The sequence below is a fragment of the Magallana gigas genome, chromosome 4 (assembly GCF_963853765.1).
Source record: "Magallana gigas chromosome 4, xbMagGiga1.1, whole genome shotgun sequence".
NCBI lineage: Eukaryota > Metazoa > Mollusca > Bivalvia > Ostreida > Ostreidae > Magallana > Magallana gigas.
In genome coordinates, this window is record NC_088856.1 from 6,877,183 (window position 1) to 6,895,018 (window position 17,836).

Sequence of the window (17,836 nt, forward strand, 5' to 3'; positions counted from 1 at the left end):
AAGTAATATGCCTGTTGGACTGGTATCTCTCTGAAAAATCTGTTATTTCTGTACAAATAAACACTTGACATTTAGAATTTTAAAGCTATAATGGTCCCAGAGATCTGAATCTTAGAGACTGTATCAAGCAGTCTCCTCACACATCCTGTGTTAGTACGTACTTTGGTGATTCGTGTCACCTTCTTGAACATAGAGAAGCCTGGAGGACACATACAGAAGCTGCCGAAGCTGATTAACAAAGCGTCGCACAAAGAATTTCTTGAGCCTTCCATCCATGCTGCTAGTGCTATAATCCTACACACCAAATCCACATCCTCTAACCATGCTTACTCAGAGCAGGGAAAAAATTCCTTTATCTCTTTGAATTAAAGAGATTTCCTCTCGAAAATAGCATCAGATGCCCTACGAAGCACTGTAATCCACAAAAACAACACAGACAAAAAAAATGTTCTGGAGACAGCAAAATGCACTGCAGTATCATCACACACAGGAACAAATACATCAAGGAAAAGGGGGAAATTGGAAATCAGTTAGAACCATCTGCATTGAAGTGACCAGGAGACAGGCTCACAAAGAAAAATCAATGACCACTGACTGATTTATCGGTGGCTTCAGGTCAGCCTAATCTGTAGCAGGGGGTAATTAGCCCCACCGGTTCAAGCTGTCCAATTAGTCAGGGCTAGGCTTTTCTCACCCATCATCTTACAATTAGTGCCTCTTCAGGCTACAAGGTAACACTTAGTGACTATGACATATGTGTGCAAAACTTGTTAATGGCAGATAAAAACATTGTCTAGTTGGTGTCCATCATTAATATTGGGTCAGATTATCTATGAACACCAACCTTACCCCCCAATTTGTTTGTTTGGGTTTTTGTGTGTGTTCTATAACAGATGGAGCACTTGCTTAGCCTATTTGAGCTAGCTGGCTTCCATTTTTATCACCTCTAAAATGCTTGATGAAAGTAAACACACCCCAGAGATAAAAAGGACTTGCACAAATCTAGCAGACAGACTCATGCAGGGGGGAAAATGAAGAGAAAAAAACCTTACCAGATTTTTCTAAATTTCCCTTTCCCAAAATTCCAGATGAACAACAAAAAGTTTCCAGAGTGAAAATATACCTCCTGAATACAGTTAAGGTTCCACTTTTCCTGCGGAGGAAAGATTTTGGTAGCTTCTATAAGAATAAGATGGGGAGGAGTTCAACACATGGAGAATTGTGGAGATAACAGAAGCTGGGAAAAACTGCCTCAGATGGAGATTTAGATAATGTCTATTACAACTCATATACTAGCGGTTTTTATGCTTTGGCAGTCATAATCATTTGGGTTGTTATGTAGCAAGCATTTTAGCCATGCATTAATAGCGCACCAAAACACTAGGACGGTTGGCACACAAACAATGGAGGCATGGAGGTTTTTGTAAACAAAATTGTTGCTACAAGCTAAATCAAAATCAAACTTTTCCTTCATAAAGCCCAGATTTTTATGGAAAGATTACAGAAATATGTGAAGTTCATTTGCAGCACATGGATAAAAACAAACAAGGGATAATTATCTGGAGACAAATCAAATGCATCAAGAATTTGCACTTAACAACATGATTGCAAAATACAATTTGATCAACAGGAAATTATAGGATAAAATAAATGCCTTGATTGATGACATAGTGATTACAGAGGGAGATTACGTACAGTATGGAGTCCTACAACAAAATACAGTGGTCCAAATCTAATAGTCCACAGAAAGAGGCAACTATTATTGGTCTGAACTTTAAAATACACCAGCATTAAAATAAAAAAATTTTCCCTTACAGTAATAAAATTTAGAATTTTAGGGAGTAAAATGCGAGTGTCATCAATGACTGGTCCAAACTGTAAATAAACCGTAAATGTTGTCCCTATCAATATAACACAGGGTACAATGCCAGTCTCACCGATACTTGGTCTGAACTTATTTAACTTAATTCCCCATTAACATTCAGAGTCCATGACTATAAAAGAATCAGGGAGGATGTGTCCTACCTTTACAAGCCTTGAACACCACTTGACATCGGCAGTCCTCGTTGTTCCTGTGCTTCTCACACCCCGGCGGGGGGAGGGGTGGGGGTAGCAGAGGGGGGTGGGGGGACTTGACCACTACAGCCGGTTTAGTCGTCTCGCTTTTCGATAAGTCTAGGTGCAGATTTGGATGGCTTCTTTTCAACATGGCAGTCGTCTGGATGACAACCATCTTTTGAAGCATTAAATAAAATCCCAGCAGCGGCTCAATAGAATGGCAGATTGTAAGTGTAAACAATATGGAGAAATTTGTTTACATGTACATCAAGCCCGGCTCATTGTGAACCAGTGTATATCCAAACATCATCATCAATAGTGGGCCTTTCACGTGTTTAAAATGGATACACTTAATGGTTCTCTTCCTATTCAGGCCCACGAAGAGTGTAGCCACTCATAACATTTCACCCCGGCTCATTCAATTAAAACAAACGAGGAAGCCATCTCCTCCCAGGGCTCTCTACATCTGTCCTCTCACAATAGAAAAACACCAATTCGTCCCGTTCAGTTTTTATCAAAAAATCTATATGACAGCCATCATGTTTTTTTATTCTTCCTCTCGGGAGGACAGCACCGGAGGATCTATATGAATCAAGATAGGGAGGTTCACATCGATTGGACGGCAATCAATGCCCCCTACTTCCTTCCCTTTGTGGGCCCGTCAAAGAAAACAGCTTAAAGTCTCCCCACAATGTAAACATGTATAGTCTCCCAGTAAATTTAACCTGCCTGATTGAGTCAACAACCAAAATAATTAATTAGCTTTCAGTGATCTAGGTGTGAGAAACAGCCTCTGTACAGCAGCTGTAGAGGAAATAGGTTAAATTCTTAAAAACAGTTTTAAAATTGGTTTTAAAGAAACGTCAATATTTGGTGCACATATGGAACAGGTAGCGTTTTTTCCCTCTCAAGTTTCACTTTCACCTCTGTTTAACAGATCAGTTGTCCAGGGTTTTGTAAGTCCTACCTCCAGGTTCACAATAGATCATTTTTACATCTCATATCAAATTTCAAAATTTGTCAATAATTGCTGCACATATGGTAAAGGTAGTCTTATTTCACACTTTTGTTTCACTTTTCCAATCTGTCTGTCAAATCAGCAGTTCTTAGTTTGGAAGTTCTGGGATAAAGACAGACAACTCTTAGAACTGGTTGAAATTTGAAAGAGAGTACACAATATAAGTGTATATAATCAATAACAGATTTGGCATTACAGAGACCAATATTTCACCCTCTATAGAAGTGACAATGTCATATTTGTGCATCATACACACATCAATGATGTATATGGCTGGAAGTGGGCAGTAATTCAATTAGTCTGTGCACAGAAAATTAATCAACATTACAAAATTACCAGTCCTTTCTCCCCCTGAGAATCAGTCTCTAAAAACACAGAGATAAAACAGCTGTACAGGAGAGAGATGCACGCACGATGGTCTGGCATTGCTTGTCACACAATGAAACAATAGGATGATACAGAACTCCACCCCAGAGAGAAGACCGCCGCACAACCCCACAGCACAGAGCGAACAACCCCACAGCACAGAGCGAACAATCCTACAGCACAGAGCAGACGTCAGAGGGGAGCTGTCACATATAACACACTGTACACAGTCACAGAGCACATGGAGAATCCTTCTACTTTAAAAGATTTATCAAATTGAGAAGTACCTCTAATAAAGCAAATATTGATAGATAATTCGTAGAGTCCTCATGGCACTTGATTTGATACATGTATCTTCTCCGCCTACATTACAAGGATTATGGTATCATAAGTAAACCTCGTCCAACAAGATATACATGACAATCTGGAGTAGACAACGCGGACACACAGCACGTCAAAATAGATCAAACAGGCAGGTTATACCACTTATATTGACCCAATCACGGGCCTGGTCTCACACCGGGTCATAAAGGTTACGTAATACACACATCAAAGGTAGATAAAGGTAAGAGGAGGAGCATCGGATGTCTAGATTGTCACCGACCATGTACAACGACGATGTACACTGTACAACACAGTAATAAAAGTCACTGTGGTATTGGCTGGGCCTAACACAGGACAGGTCCCTACAGGAAGACATACAGTCAGTACCAAACACTATTGTGTGACCAACGTTTTTCCAATGACCATTCATTAGAATCATAAGAACTGATTAAAAAAGCAATGCAGTTAAGTACAATGTATTAAAAAAAAGTCATGCAATGTTGAAACTCAAATTGTAGAGCAATGACAATGTGATTGTTTTCCCAAATGGTCAAAGAGGAATAACTCTTATTTTTGCATGTACTATAGTTACAGACGCCTGCCTTAGGACGGTAAACATGATGTTGGACAGCCAAGACCAATCATATGATGGTATTAAAGCAAAAATGAACAAAAAACACACCAAACTTTTAATGTTATCTGTTAATGAAAACTGTTCTGCTACTTCTATTATTTGGAAACTATTTTTCCATTATATTAAAAAAATTCCTATTAACACAAAAATACCAAGTTTAAATACAAGTTATGTTTAAAAGGGAATTAACTGAACAAGTTACAGACTAAGGATACATGTGTATTATGTAACATATTTTAATCGTTTCACTATCGTCTATTCAGGTAGCTCAATATTAGGTTAAAAATGTACATGTATACATATATGATATTACAAATATACAAGAATATTATTTGATATGGCATATATGCATACAATTGGAGATTTCTACTGGTAGAAAATAACACTCAAAATCTGTGAGATTGCTCATGCATTGAAGTTCGAAATTAATTTTTTTAAAACCTTAATGTTTCCTATTATGACTGTAAGTTTAAGAGTGTGTGTACCAGTTTACTGTTGAACCTTATTGGTCAATGATGATAAATGTATACTGTGAGTATACTGTAAGTGAATGTTTACAGCAGTTTAACATTCATTTTTCCTAGCTTTCAATTATAAACTATCCCAATATGTGCTTTAATTATTAAATGGGGGTGAGCATGCACTGCAAAAGAACTGTCATTACACTGTAGTGTAGCTGTGAGAAATAGGACAGGAACAATGAAATACAAAGTGACAGGGTCGGAGTGAGAGATGGGCGGAGTGAGAAATGGCGCAGAAGATGGTGTCTTAATAAGTCCTTACCTTTTCGCTTGTAGCGCGGAAATGTATGAGTACCTACATTCAAACAACGAAACTTAATAATCTGCTCAAATGGGCACAGACTCAATGAAATTTTAAGATATTAGTATTAAAAAAAATTTCAACAGGCTCTATGTGCACTGATGATTAACAACACATGTGTGAGTAAATAATCTCATATTTTCACAATTAAAGCTGTAATTGCATTACATGTTCATGGTAACTTATAGTACATGTAACTAACTGATCCAGCTTTCTTGCTCCATGTAAAAAAGTAAAATTTTCCCCATCCACATGCTCTACATCTAAGAATATCTGGTGGCCATATACATGTATTGTCCCTGACATTTTACACCACAAAAAGTCTTTGACAAGTGGTACATATATTCCAACATCTGACCATAGCACCTAGAAATTCTTGAGTCTATTATCCCCCTTTCTCAAAAGTAATAGTACCAACATAAATTTCTCTGCCCCTATACTATGGTACATTGTACTTTGAGAAAATTCAAGATCACAAATTTCCCCTGCCTAAACTTACTACTCTTGACTCATACATCAATTGATCAATGCAGGAGGCAGTAAAAGCCTGTAGGGCACCATTTTCATCACGCATAGTTGAAATAAAGTGATCACTCTACAGGACTGTTAATTATGGGTGCACTTAACACTCGGAGTGTTAGATCATGCTGCCATATTAATATCAATTATCAGTCTCACTGAATTATTAATGCTAGGACGGCTCTCTTCCATAATGCATCTCCTGTTTCTGACACCCTCACACATATCAATTTGGGGCTGGGAAACTTCATCAGTTCATGTAGGAGAACACTTGCATGCTTGGGTTAGTAAAACATGCTCCATATAGGGGCTCTACAATGTCTTTGCTATTCAAACCATATCCCCTTCAGGTTTGTGGTACATTTACTAATGTTTTGACAATTAAGATGTTTGATCCACAGGATAAGAGAAATCAATAAAAGAAATATTTTTTGGTAAGATTACATTATTAAAAGAATGTAAAGTACTTCATTTTGGAGATAGGCTTGTTGAGCTTCATACCCCATATACCGTATGTATATTACTTTATACTATATTACTTAAGAGTACCATGTCTTACCGTTATAAAAAAAATGTACATGTACATTTTATTAGCAGGATGATGAAGATGGACATATTGTATCGTGTTTTTTTTTTTTTTTATATATATAGAATGTTACTCCATGCCCCTTGTATGGGCATTATTGTCATCATTACAGTCCCCTGCCAGTTATTTAATCTTTAACCTCTGACCCCCGCCTGACCCTGACCATGACTTTCCGTCATCATTACAGTCCCCTGCCAGTTATTTGACCTTTAACCTCTGACCCCCAACCCGACCCTAACCATGAATTCCCATCATCATTACAGTCCCCTGCCAGTTATTTGACCTTTAACCTCTGACCCCCCCCCCCCGAGACCCTGACAGTGACTTACCGTCATCGTTACAGTCCCCTGCCTGCTGTTTCTGGAGCTTCGCCAGTCGGGGGTCTAGCCAGTGAGTGGTCTCAGAGGTGTGGCTAAAAACAGAAACACACAGTCACTTAGAATAGGGAACATCTCAAACTGTGATGTATTCTCATTCAAAATAAACCAAAAAATTAACTCTAATATTATCATTGTTTATCCAATTTAACTTTATCGTGAAGTTGTACGGGTAAGACTGGCTGAGTAAAGTTTGATCCGTACAGATTGGTGCTCACCTGGATTTCTTCTTCTTACATTTTTAATCTTTTGAAAGTTTTTTACTCTACTTTTTAATCCAATTTTATAAGTTACAACATCCCATAAGACCTTGAATAGGTGATTTGCCATTCATGAGAATAGATTGATGGTGCACTAGTAATCAAACCTAATTTGTCCAATCAATATAGTAGCATCATTTAGGGATAATACACATATATATACAGATATCAGACAATGTCTTGTGATCAGACTGTCTAATGGAAGGACGGAGAGAGTTTATCTTGGAATCCTGATAAATTCCCTGACAGAATATATCATATCTACACGATCTTTTATAACACTGATATGTCAATTTCAATGGTCAAAGACGGGTCTTTATAACTACAACAGGATATCAATATTATTGATACACTATACACTGACATTATATCTATACCCAGTAACAGACAAGCCAGTGTCAATAGGGAAAATTTCTTTCCATATTGATTGATACACTTTTTCCCTATTTATAGGATGTAAATCAGATAAAGACTAATGAAAATACCTCCAAAATTACCTAAATATGGGAACTTTGAAATAGTATACTGCACACTAATAAGTGAATGATGCAGTGTAAAGAATACACATATATTAACTCTAGACTTGACATATTCAATAAATAGAATACATTTAAATACAAATATGCCATCCAATGATTGTTCTTTTGATCTCTATATTCAAGTTTTAAATACTGATTTTACTCTTTAACTTTCAGGAGTTCTAGCAATATACAATCCACATAAAATCTATAAAATTTCTTATATATACAGTTCCAAAAATATTCCTAAAAGGAAAAAAAAATTAACCATAAGATCAATAAACTCCTCTTTAACAAAACCCTGGCTCAACGACTTACTCGATGAAGTATGGAATCCCTTCCTCTGTCATGGCCCGCTCCCAGTTCTGAGGTAGAGGACCTAACGAGTTGTCAATTTGCATTTTCTCCATCGACTTTTTGCGCTCTCCGTCGTACTGGAACGGTACCGGTGAGGTCCGGGCGGACCCTCCCTCTGTGTTACTTCTGTTACGTCGCCGTTTGCCGTCACCAGAGGAGGGCAGGGCATTGCCCATTGAAGTGGACCGTCGCAGGCTTGGACCCTTGGGTTCACTTGGGGGCTTAGGGGTCCCATAGTGATTGCCTGAAATACAAATGGGAAAATTAGAAAACCACTCCTGTCACATAACTTCTAAATGTATACACTCATGATATAAAACATTTTATTTCATAAAAGAAATGATTTAAAATTACCTAAAAATTCTTTCTTTACTTTAAATTTTAGAAACCTTTAACAACTACATGAAACTTGATGTAAGAATGGGACAAAGAAGACTTTGAAAAGATTCTAAACCACAACCAAATCAAAATCCTCTGCAATATTTCAAAGTAAAATTGAAAAAATACCCTCGAACCTCAAATAGGCAAATAACTATAAAAAAAACAATTGAATTTGACAAATATAATCATCAGTGTATTTTTGCATATTGATATTACAATTCATCTACCCCCCCCCCCCCCCCAAAAAAAAAAAAACCCATTTGCCTTCATAACTCCTTTTTATCTACTTTACTCTGCAGCCTCTTATGAATATTATACATGTACATAAGCGTCCTTACAAAGAGAACAAAGCCGTCCTTTCCTGATGACTAGGAGACAATGTCACTCAATCAAACACTCTATCCTCTTTTCTGATCAACACCGGGTCACTGACCAGACTTATAATTAAGCACAGCCAACATTTGCATGCAAAATAAGCATTGCTCAGGAAATCTTGTTATCGCTTCCACATGAATGCATGTCACGATTCCTCCAATTTGACATCCAACAAGAAACTACTAAAAGAATCTTTATTCAAGATCAACAAATATGCATGTTGTGAGAGCCATCAGGTCAAAAAGCCTGACAAGTGAATCCACAGCACCTGTATCAGGCCCTATACCTGGAAACACCTTGTGACACATGCCAACGACCTGTTAACATCAAGACTCTGATGTAGAAAGCTTTGTTTTTACAACAACATAAAAAACAGAAAATGGAACCTTGTGCCTATTTTTGCTCACATACATGTACTAGGAATTTGCTTGATACAGTTAGCAAAGGCTATAAATAATTACTGCTACAATGTAAATGTATGTCATTTCATGCATGCTTCACCTCCAGTTTGTTCAATTTTACACATTTCCAAAGAGAGCTGAAATACATTCACTAATAATACGCTTGAATGCAACCAAACTCTCTTACTGAAGTCAAACCCAATATCAACATACCTCATATTTACCATCCTATGGACCACTCTATAGTACCCATGTACTACATGATAAATCTAACCTGTACACTAACATACCATAATATAACAAATAACCACTCTCTAAAAGAAAATACTTACTAATAAAATACTTGAACCAAACTTAACAATAAGAGAATACACAATTTTTAGAAGTAATACTGGTATACTTTCACAATAACCCAGTCTTAACAATAACATACCATCAGACAGGTAAGCAACTTTGATTACTTTATATAAAAAATGTTTTATATAGCACTAATTTAACAATCAAATACTGACATAAAACCCACTCCCTTTCAATGTTCTCATAAGACCATGCACTGAACAGTTACATACCATCATACAGGCCACTTTCTAGGAGACAACCACTTTTCTCTAACTGGTTGAATTCCTCAATGGACAGAAATGTGTAATCTACACCATTCTGTTCCCCTGGTCTTGGTTGCCTGGTCGTACCTAAAAAACAATAAAACATGTACCCAATTTACTCAATCATCTAAATAATGTCTATAGTTACTTAATTTGTCTACCTTTATCTAATGCTGAATGGGACATTGAGACACTGATAAGGGTTAATATACACTATTATGAAAATGTAATACACATGTAATATGATTATCCTTAAAATGTCTAAATCTGCAATGTTTGACCATCAAAGTTTTTGAAATAATCTTATAAAAGTGTAAAGGATAAACCAGCCATTCTCTAAGACTATCTCATGGCTGTTGGATCTAGCTTATTCTTTCACAATGATATTAATTAAGGAGAATATACAATTAGGGTTAATTTTTTCTCTTTCAAAATACAGCACATAATAAATGTGGACCATTATTACTTAATATTCAGATATTGTTTATCCAGCAAGAAAATTAAAATTGTATAAAATTTCTAGGTAAATGCTGACTTTTTATGGAACTAATCAAATGGTCATATAAAACCAAGACTTGAAAAGATTCAAAACCTCTCAATGTTTTCTTGTCTCTATTTCTGTTTAATTATCAAGCAACAACAGTTTACTTTTGAGATAATGCAAACATAGCATGCATCAAAACCTAACTAGCTTTCCTTTCTTGGCTTTAAGAAGCGTTCACTTACATGGTACTGTCCGCAGATACAAATTATCCCGAATCGTTTGTTGCAACTCATGGTCAACAGAACCCTTCGGAAATCGAGAAGTCAAAAACTGACGAAGTTCTTTGGGTAAGCCTGAAAAACCAATACAGTTATTCTTATCATGCAAATGTATAACATGGTTTTTTTTAAAACAAAATTTGGGAATATCTATAGATATCAATACTTGTACATTACACTTCACTTTACTTTCACATAAAAATAACTAAAAATGCTTCTAAAATATCATAATAAGACTAAAGTGATAAAGATCATTGTCATGTATAACAGAGAAGTTGTAAATAAAATAATATATATATCATTATAATATATGTTGTTTTCCCTTGAACTGAAATGTCACACTTTCATTGGTTTAAACATAGCACGTGATTGCCTCATATATTTCTATATTTGTTCGGTGAGAAATAATATTAGGCAATATGGCCGTCGTTGGCCGACGCTTCACTTACTCATTTCGATATTTCATAGTATTTAATACATAAACCGCATGCCGTAAGTTCTTAAAGTATTTGGAGTAGTTGCCCTTTGAAATTCTTTAAAATTAGAGTAGTTGCCCTTAGAATATTGACGTCACTTTGTTTTGTCTGGAGCAGAACAAAATGGCAGCGTCGAAATTTGCTCAAATCTCTGCAGAGGAAAGGGAGAAAACATTTAAAATTAAATAGCAACAAAACTTTGTAAGTAAACATGGGTGAAGCAAAGATTTTAAAAGACTATTGAAAGGTGAGATTGAAAATTTTGAAGAGTTTAAATGAGTTAAATTGGAAGAGACGTTAGGCATCTTGTACATGGCTTTGCGTAGATCAACGCTATTTGTGAATAAATATGTCGCTTGATAGTCCTCGGGAAAACAAAACACTTATTAGGTTAGTTACTGACTCACTACGGAAATATATTGGGTTGATCAATCTCATAGACGGCTCGGCTTCGCCTCGCCATCTATGAGATTGATCAACCCAATATATTTCCGTAGTGAGTCAGTAACTAACCTAATAAGTAATAATATATATCATATTGAGTTGTTCATTTTAAACAGTAATTATTTTGTGTTTAAATTCATTATTTTCTGCAATTGTTTGGGGGTGTAGTTAAAGTGAATGTTAAAAATCTATATCATAATGCAATATACTTTATATATACTTTTAATACTGTACACCCATACCTGTTCACAGAGATAGTACATATATGTATATTAATTGAAACATAGATGTGTGTTAAAGGTATCAACAAGAGCTTTTATATATCAAATCTTTATCATCCGATGCTGTGCTTTTACAATTTGGATAAAATGAACAAAAAAATAATATCGTAGCACTTCAAATGCATTGTTTCTATAAAATCACAAGTAGCTTTTAAAATTTTTATTCGTCTTCTATTAGTGCACAAGTTAGCAATTTGACATCAACTGGGTCAATATTAATCAAAAATGAAATATTAAACACACAAAATGTCCAATATTTTAATGATGATATTTACCTCATCTGATGACGACAATTTGTCAGAATCTTACCTATTTTGATACTCTTGATCATGACAGGTGCCCCATTCTGGCTGACCTGTTTCAGCCAAAAGTTGGCATCCTTTAATGTATAACCAGCCACCTTCTGTCCTTGAATCTCTAGGAGTATATCGTCTGTGTGCAGCTTTCCGCTGTGATATGTAAGATGGTCCTCCCTGATGGTGTCTATCCACACGAACTGTCCGTTGTCTGCCCCACCAGACAGCGTGACCCCCAGGCCATCCTCCTGTCCCGTTGACACGACCGTCTCATTGATACACTGGGACCAATGTCTCTGCTCTCGGCGTTTTGGGGCTAACGGCGGAGGTTTGTTTGTATAGGAGTTTGAATTCGGATAAGACATTATTCGGTACCTACAGTGGATCTGCAGATGCACTTACATTTCAATGAGCTGAAATACCTTTGACAGCTAACACTCGGATTTTCTCCATGTTCACTGCAGAGGGGGTACATCGTCCCAAAGTAAAGCATATAAATATCACATTTTTCTTAGCATAAACGACGTAACAAGCAGACCGGGAACATAAAGTACTCAACAAAAACACACAAACATTAATGGAAAGGGCGATATATAAAACGAAAGGGTCCAAAAATCACTTAATCTTCCGCCCTACATTCAAAACATTACGAAGTATACAATGATATGCGCATGCGCGAAAAGCCAATAGGCGATTGTCGCAAAAAATTTATCTTTACATCTTATAACTCTTAAAATCTTTGCAAAAATTCAAAACATCCATTCTTTTTCATTGGCATAAAATACAATAAAATACTAGTTCTTGATAAATTTTTTTTATCATTATTCCTAATGTCGTTAAGTGGGCGGGCATGCATGATAAATTTGTGAGCGGATCAAAAATTTTAAAGGGCGATATTTGGAGGACCATTATATACATTGATCAGTTAAAATTTTTGTTTGTTTTTCTTTCACTTAAATTTTATTTATGATATTGCATTTATTTCATGTGATAGCAATAACTGACTAATTTCATATACGGTAATTGCAAATTTTAGAAACTACTCGGGTTCAGAGGCTGTGCAAGCTATAATGACACATACTCGCCGCCTAGCTACAATTATATGAAAAGTGAAATGATGAAAATTCAACCACATTTCAACCAAGTTTAGATATTGTATAAGCACCTGCTGGGTTGTATACAGAACCGAACAAAATCAGAACAATTATTTCAAATCAGAGTCCAGAACAGACACGTATGACATTATTATAACTACAAGAGAAAGCCCTGAAAGATATGCAAATGAACATCATCAAATTGTTAAAGTATAACAATTGTAGTAAATGACAAACAATTTTGTATCATTTCAGTGAAAAGTGGTACTATAGCATGCTATTATTTATAAATTCGTCCACAAAATTCAGAATCTCTTTGTCAATATTGAGTAACCAAAAAATTTTTTGCTCATTATCTATAGCTGAAAATATTGGAAATTTCTGTTCTTTTTTTATCATATTTTCCACATGTAATCCAAAAAATGAGTTTCATCATCTATACTGTTAGAATTTACATCTATAAATTTAGTGTTATTTTCCAATTGTGAGAGACCCCTTTAGAAATACTCCAGTTTTGGCTTTCATTGGATATCATGTAAAATCAATCACTATACGAGGGTCAATAAAAAGATACGAAGACTTTTGTCATATCTATGTTACTTAACGTCATATCATTACTAAATTTGGTAGACATAATTTAACAATAGTTTCAAACAATTTGCAAGAAAAAAAGTTAATAAATTTCTTTATTTCTAAGAATTATTTAGAATTTAATCCTGCAAAAATGAGGTCACGGCGCACAGTCAAAATGTGTGTTATGTCAATAATAAACCATATTATGTTGAAAGTAATATCTCCATAAATTGGGCTTAAAACCAAATAATATTGAAACTTCAAATTTAATATAGTTCATGGTATTCTATGTACTAAAAAATGATGGGATATATTGTTTTGTCGAACAGATAATATTAACTAAAGTCAGATAGTCCTATTTAGAATTGACTAAAATCATCGACGTCGCCGGACATCACGGCGCAACGAGAAGTACAAATAAAATGTATTTAACTCATGAAAAACCAATACAAGCTGTGAAAATGCTCAATGGTGCAAAAAATAAGTCAACAATTATTTGCAAGTTTGTGTTTAACTGTAATCAATTTTGTGGGGGTGGTCATTGTATTTTGAATATAAAAAAGTCCGAAATAGAGTAGAATATCTGTAAATATTTGGTCAAAAAAGAAGTAACGTCCACCGACGTTCAGGATTATCCTTACTGTAAACTAAGAGATACACGGTTAGAAAATGAAAACTTTGAAGAACTGACTTATGATTCTCGTACAAATGTGTGCAAATAAGATGTTAAGTGGTTCAGTGCCATTTTAAATTGTAAGGAGAAAGGCACAAGAGACTAAGCGCGATATAAAGATGGGGTATATCTATAAACTGTGCGTGTTTTATCTTGACGTCATGTTTTGAATGTTACCGTGCGTCGTGGTGACAAAACATGTTGTTTTTAAAAAGGGGTAACAAAAATACCATTTCATCAAATGGACTAAAACTTTGCATATCAATAACATAAGTGTTGGTGCACAGATTAATCTGTTAAGTATGACTTTCATGAAAAATATATGATAAACAGCCACATTGTCTTAGTATTTTTTGATTGACCCTCGTATACACTTCTCTCATTTGCATGTATATGTTACATGCATAAACTTATCTTTTATAGTTGTATACATACAATTTTAGTGCTTTTAAAATCATGTGATAATTTGTGAACATAATATGAACAATTACCAAACAAAACAGACAAATCCAATTCGAACTGTCTATTAAAAATGAATGAAATTGAATTTATAAATAAATTTAAAACGCGATAATTTGTGTAACGATCTCTCCTATTTACCATTGATAATTCCATTTAAATCCTACATTAATTAGGAAGCGGGGGAGACAGTTTTCAGCCTGGGTCCATTTTCTTTTATTGCCAACCCAATGAAAACTGCATGTTAACAGCTCAACGTTTATTTTTTTTTACTGGCCTTAGTATATATATTACCCTTCAGTCCCACACACATACATCCTTCAGCCCGGCCCTAAAATTAACACAATTTGCCTCTTTGTCTCCACTTTCAAAATCGCAGGTATACGTGATTGTATTTTAGGACAGGATTAATATAAACGGTAATGCAAACAGGATTTTTTTTTAATTTGTGTAAAGTCAAGGCATGGCATTTTTATGCATTTATTTGTTAAACAGGTTTTCACATAGACACTTGAAGACATATAAGAAAAAACAAGTGAAAAGCTGTCAATGTGACAGCAAACCGGGTTTTCTTTTATGTAAACTGTATCCATAATCCATGTCAACCCTTATCCAGTGAAATGGAGTACCCTACATGTATAGGCAACATTTTGCCAAAAAATGACTAAGTTCAAAAGCTAGTATTTTTTTTATAAATTATCGGAAATCAAAATCCTAGCAAAATGCACACCTCTGATATATGTACAATTGATCTGCAAAAGAACAACTTCCTATCTTGAGAACTGTAGGAGGAGTTATCCGTACAATGAGGGTACCCTATATGCAACATTTTGCCAAAAAATGACTAAGTTCAAAAGCTGGTATTTTTTTTATCAATTATCGGAAATCAAAATCCTAGCACTATGCACACCTCTGATATATGTACAATTGATCTGCAAAAGAACAACTTCCTATCTTGAGAACTGTAGGAGGAGTTATCCGTACAATGAGGGTACCCTATATGCAATATTTTGCCAAAAAATGACTAAGTTCAAAAGCTGGTATTTTTTCGATAAATTATCAGAAATCAAAATCCTAGCAATATGCACACCTCTGATATATGTACAATTGATCTGCAAAAGAACAACTTCCTATCTTGAGAACTGTAGGAGGAGTTATCCGTACAATGAGGGTACCCTATATGCAACATTTTGCCAAAAAATGACTAAGTTCAAAAGCTGGTATTTTTTCGATAAATTATCAGAAATCAAAATCCTAGCAATATGCACACCTCTGATATATGTACAATTGATCTGCAAAAGAACAACTTCCTATCTTGAGAACTGTAGGAGGAGTTATCCGTACAATGAGGGTTCCCTATATGCAACATTTTGCCAAAAAATGACTAAGTTCAAAAGCTGGTATTTTTTCGATAAATTATCAGAAATCAAAATCCTAGCAATATGCACACCTCTGATATATGTACAATTGATCTGCAAAAGAACAACTTCCTATCTTGAAAACTGTAGGAGGAGTTATCCGTACAATGAGGGTACCCTTTTGGCAGCCGCCCCCCCACCCGCCCGCCCGCCCGCCATTTTCACCATTTTAATAACCGGATTTTTCCGTTGGAAAACCCGGTTAAAAACCCACATCATTTCTTTTTATAGGTAGATATTTCTCCATCTATTACAAAACGATGGACTTTATTTTTACTTGCGTGGAGAAGTATTTAGAAAAGAATAAATTTAACGATTTTTGGACATTGATTTTTCAGTTTGAAATACATGAGCTAACAAAAGAATTGAAGTTTCCTTGAATTAACTATTTAGCATTATGTATAAAATCAGGGATCATGATGAAGAATATGCATGTACAAGATGTTACTACAAAAAACTATATCATTTTTTTTTTCAATTCAACCTGGTTTACACGACCAACATGTTTTGTTATCAACAAACACTCATTGATAGGCAATACGAAATTTACATACCCGGGGGCAGGTGCTTCTTTTTGGTTGCTGAAGAAATTAACGTAACGAAACTATATATATAAACTTAAGTCTCAAAAGCAAGAAGGTGTCAGTTTATGAGAAGTTCTTGTATAATAACATACGTAGTTTATCAAGAATCTGTTCACCTCTCAATTTTGGAACCGCTGGGGGGGGGGGGGGGGGGGGCAGGGCATTAGCGTTCAACATAGCGTTAGAATGAAAAAGAAAAATAGGAGTCAAATAAGAAGCATACGCTGACTTAACGCGGATCTGGAGGGGTCTCCCCTTCGAAAATTCAAATTTCTTGAATTCACTTTGCAAAATTTCCGAAAATATGTTTCGGACTCCCCGGCATTTATCCTTCGGACCCCTCCTGAAAACACTTTCTGGATCCGCGCATGAGAAGCACGAAGAAACGGTAATAGGTGCTGTGGGTTCCTCCTTCTAGAAACCATTTCGTATTTCCTTTATGAACTTAATCAAATATTTGCCATTATCTCTGGCTAAAAGACAACAAGTTGCCACTGGTTGAATCAATGGAGCACAACTGACATAACTTCTGGTTATTGGTAAAACAGTCTCCTCCTATCTAAGTAGAATATGAGTAACGGCCATTGAGTATCCAGAACTGTTGATCACGTCGGCGCCTAAAATGTGATACAGGAAGGACTCATCTACCTTGGCCGAGTGCTCTTACAAAAACAATAACACATTTTCAATGCTTATACATGTACTCGTATACGCTGGAAGTGGAATCTATCCGAATATCCTGTTTCAGTAGCAATTGCTTTACCGACTCCCAACTGAGATCAAGGGAAGTAATAGAGACCCATCGCAATGGATTTCATAAAAGAGGAATAACTCCCAACATTTCATATCATCTGAACCCAGAGGTGTTTGATTGACTTTATGTGTTTTGATTAAAGAATCTGAAATTCCATCTTAGTCATGGATATTTATCATAGAGAATTGTAAGAAAAAAGGTATGTATGTCTCATGTATTTCTGAATATGTTTAATAATTTGTTAATATAAACTGGGTCTATGTGCACTGACAGACCCTGGGATTATTTTGAACACAATAGGAGGAAAAACACCTAATCTCTGTTGAAAAAAAACCCAGAAAACTATTTTGCACCGCATTTTCAGTTCTTGTCTGCATACTAGTGATTTAAGAACAATCAACAAACAAAATAAAACAACAATATA

General features: G+C 35.5%; 1 protein-coding gene across 13 annotated transcripts in view; it reads right to left on the minus strand.

Annotated features, from left to right (window-relative positions):
• LOC105338106 (membrane-associated guanylate kinase, WW and PDZ domain-containing protein 1) overlaps nucleotides 1–12,530 on the minus strand; it is a 31,107-nt gene extending 18,577 nt beyond the window's left edge. For 8 of the 13 annotated variants that reach the window (XM_066081104.1, XM_066081109.1, XM_066081103.1 and 5 more), the window contains exons 1-6: nucleotides 11,871–12,530; nucleotides 10,325–10,435; nucleotides 9,566–9,685; nucleotides 7,801–8,083; nucleotides 6,657–6,739; nucleotides 5,184–5,216 (exon numbers count right to left, since the gene is read on the minus strand). In XM_066081104.1, coding sequence (XP_065937176.1) covers nucleotides 5,184–5,216; nucleotides 6,657–6,739; nucleotides 7,801–8,083; nucleotides 9,566–9,685; nucleotides 10,325–10,435; nucleotides 11,871–12,222 — 982 coding nt within the window. In that variant the 5' untranslated portion in view covers nucleotides 12,223–12,530. Of the gene's footprint in view, nucleotides 1–161; nucleotides 927–2,025; nucleotides 3,645–5,183; nucleotides 5,217–6,656; nucleotides 6,740–7,800; nucleotides 8,084–9,565; nucleotides 9,686–10,324; nucleotides 10,436–11,870 lie in introns of those variants that run through there. The other 5 variants (XM_066081106.1, XM_066081102.1, XM_066081112.1 and 2 more) reach the window with 5 other exon arrangements.
• Between the last annotated feature and the right edge of the window lie 5,306 nt (nucleotides 12,531–17,836).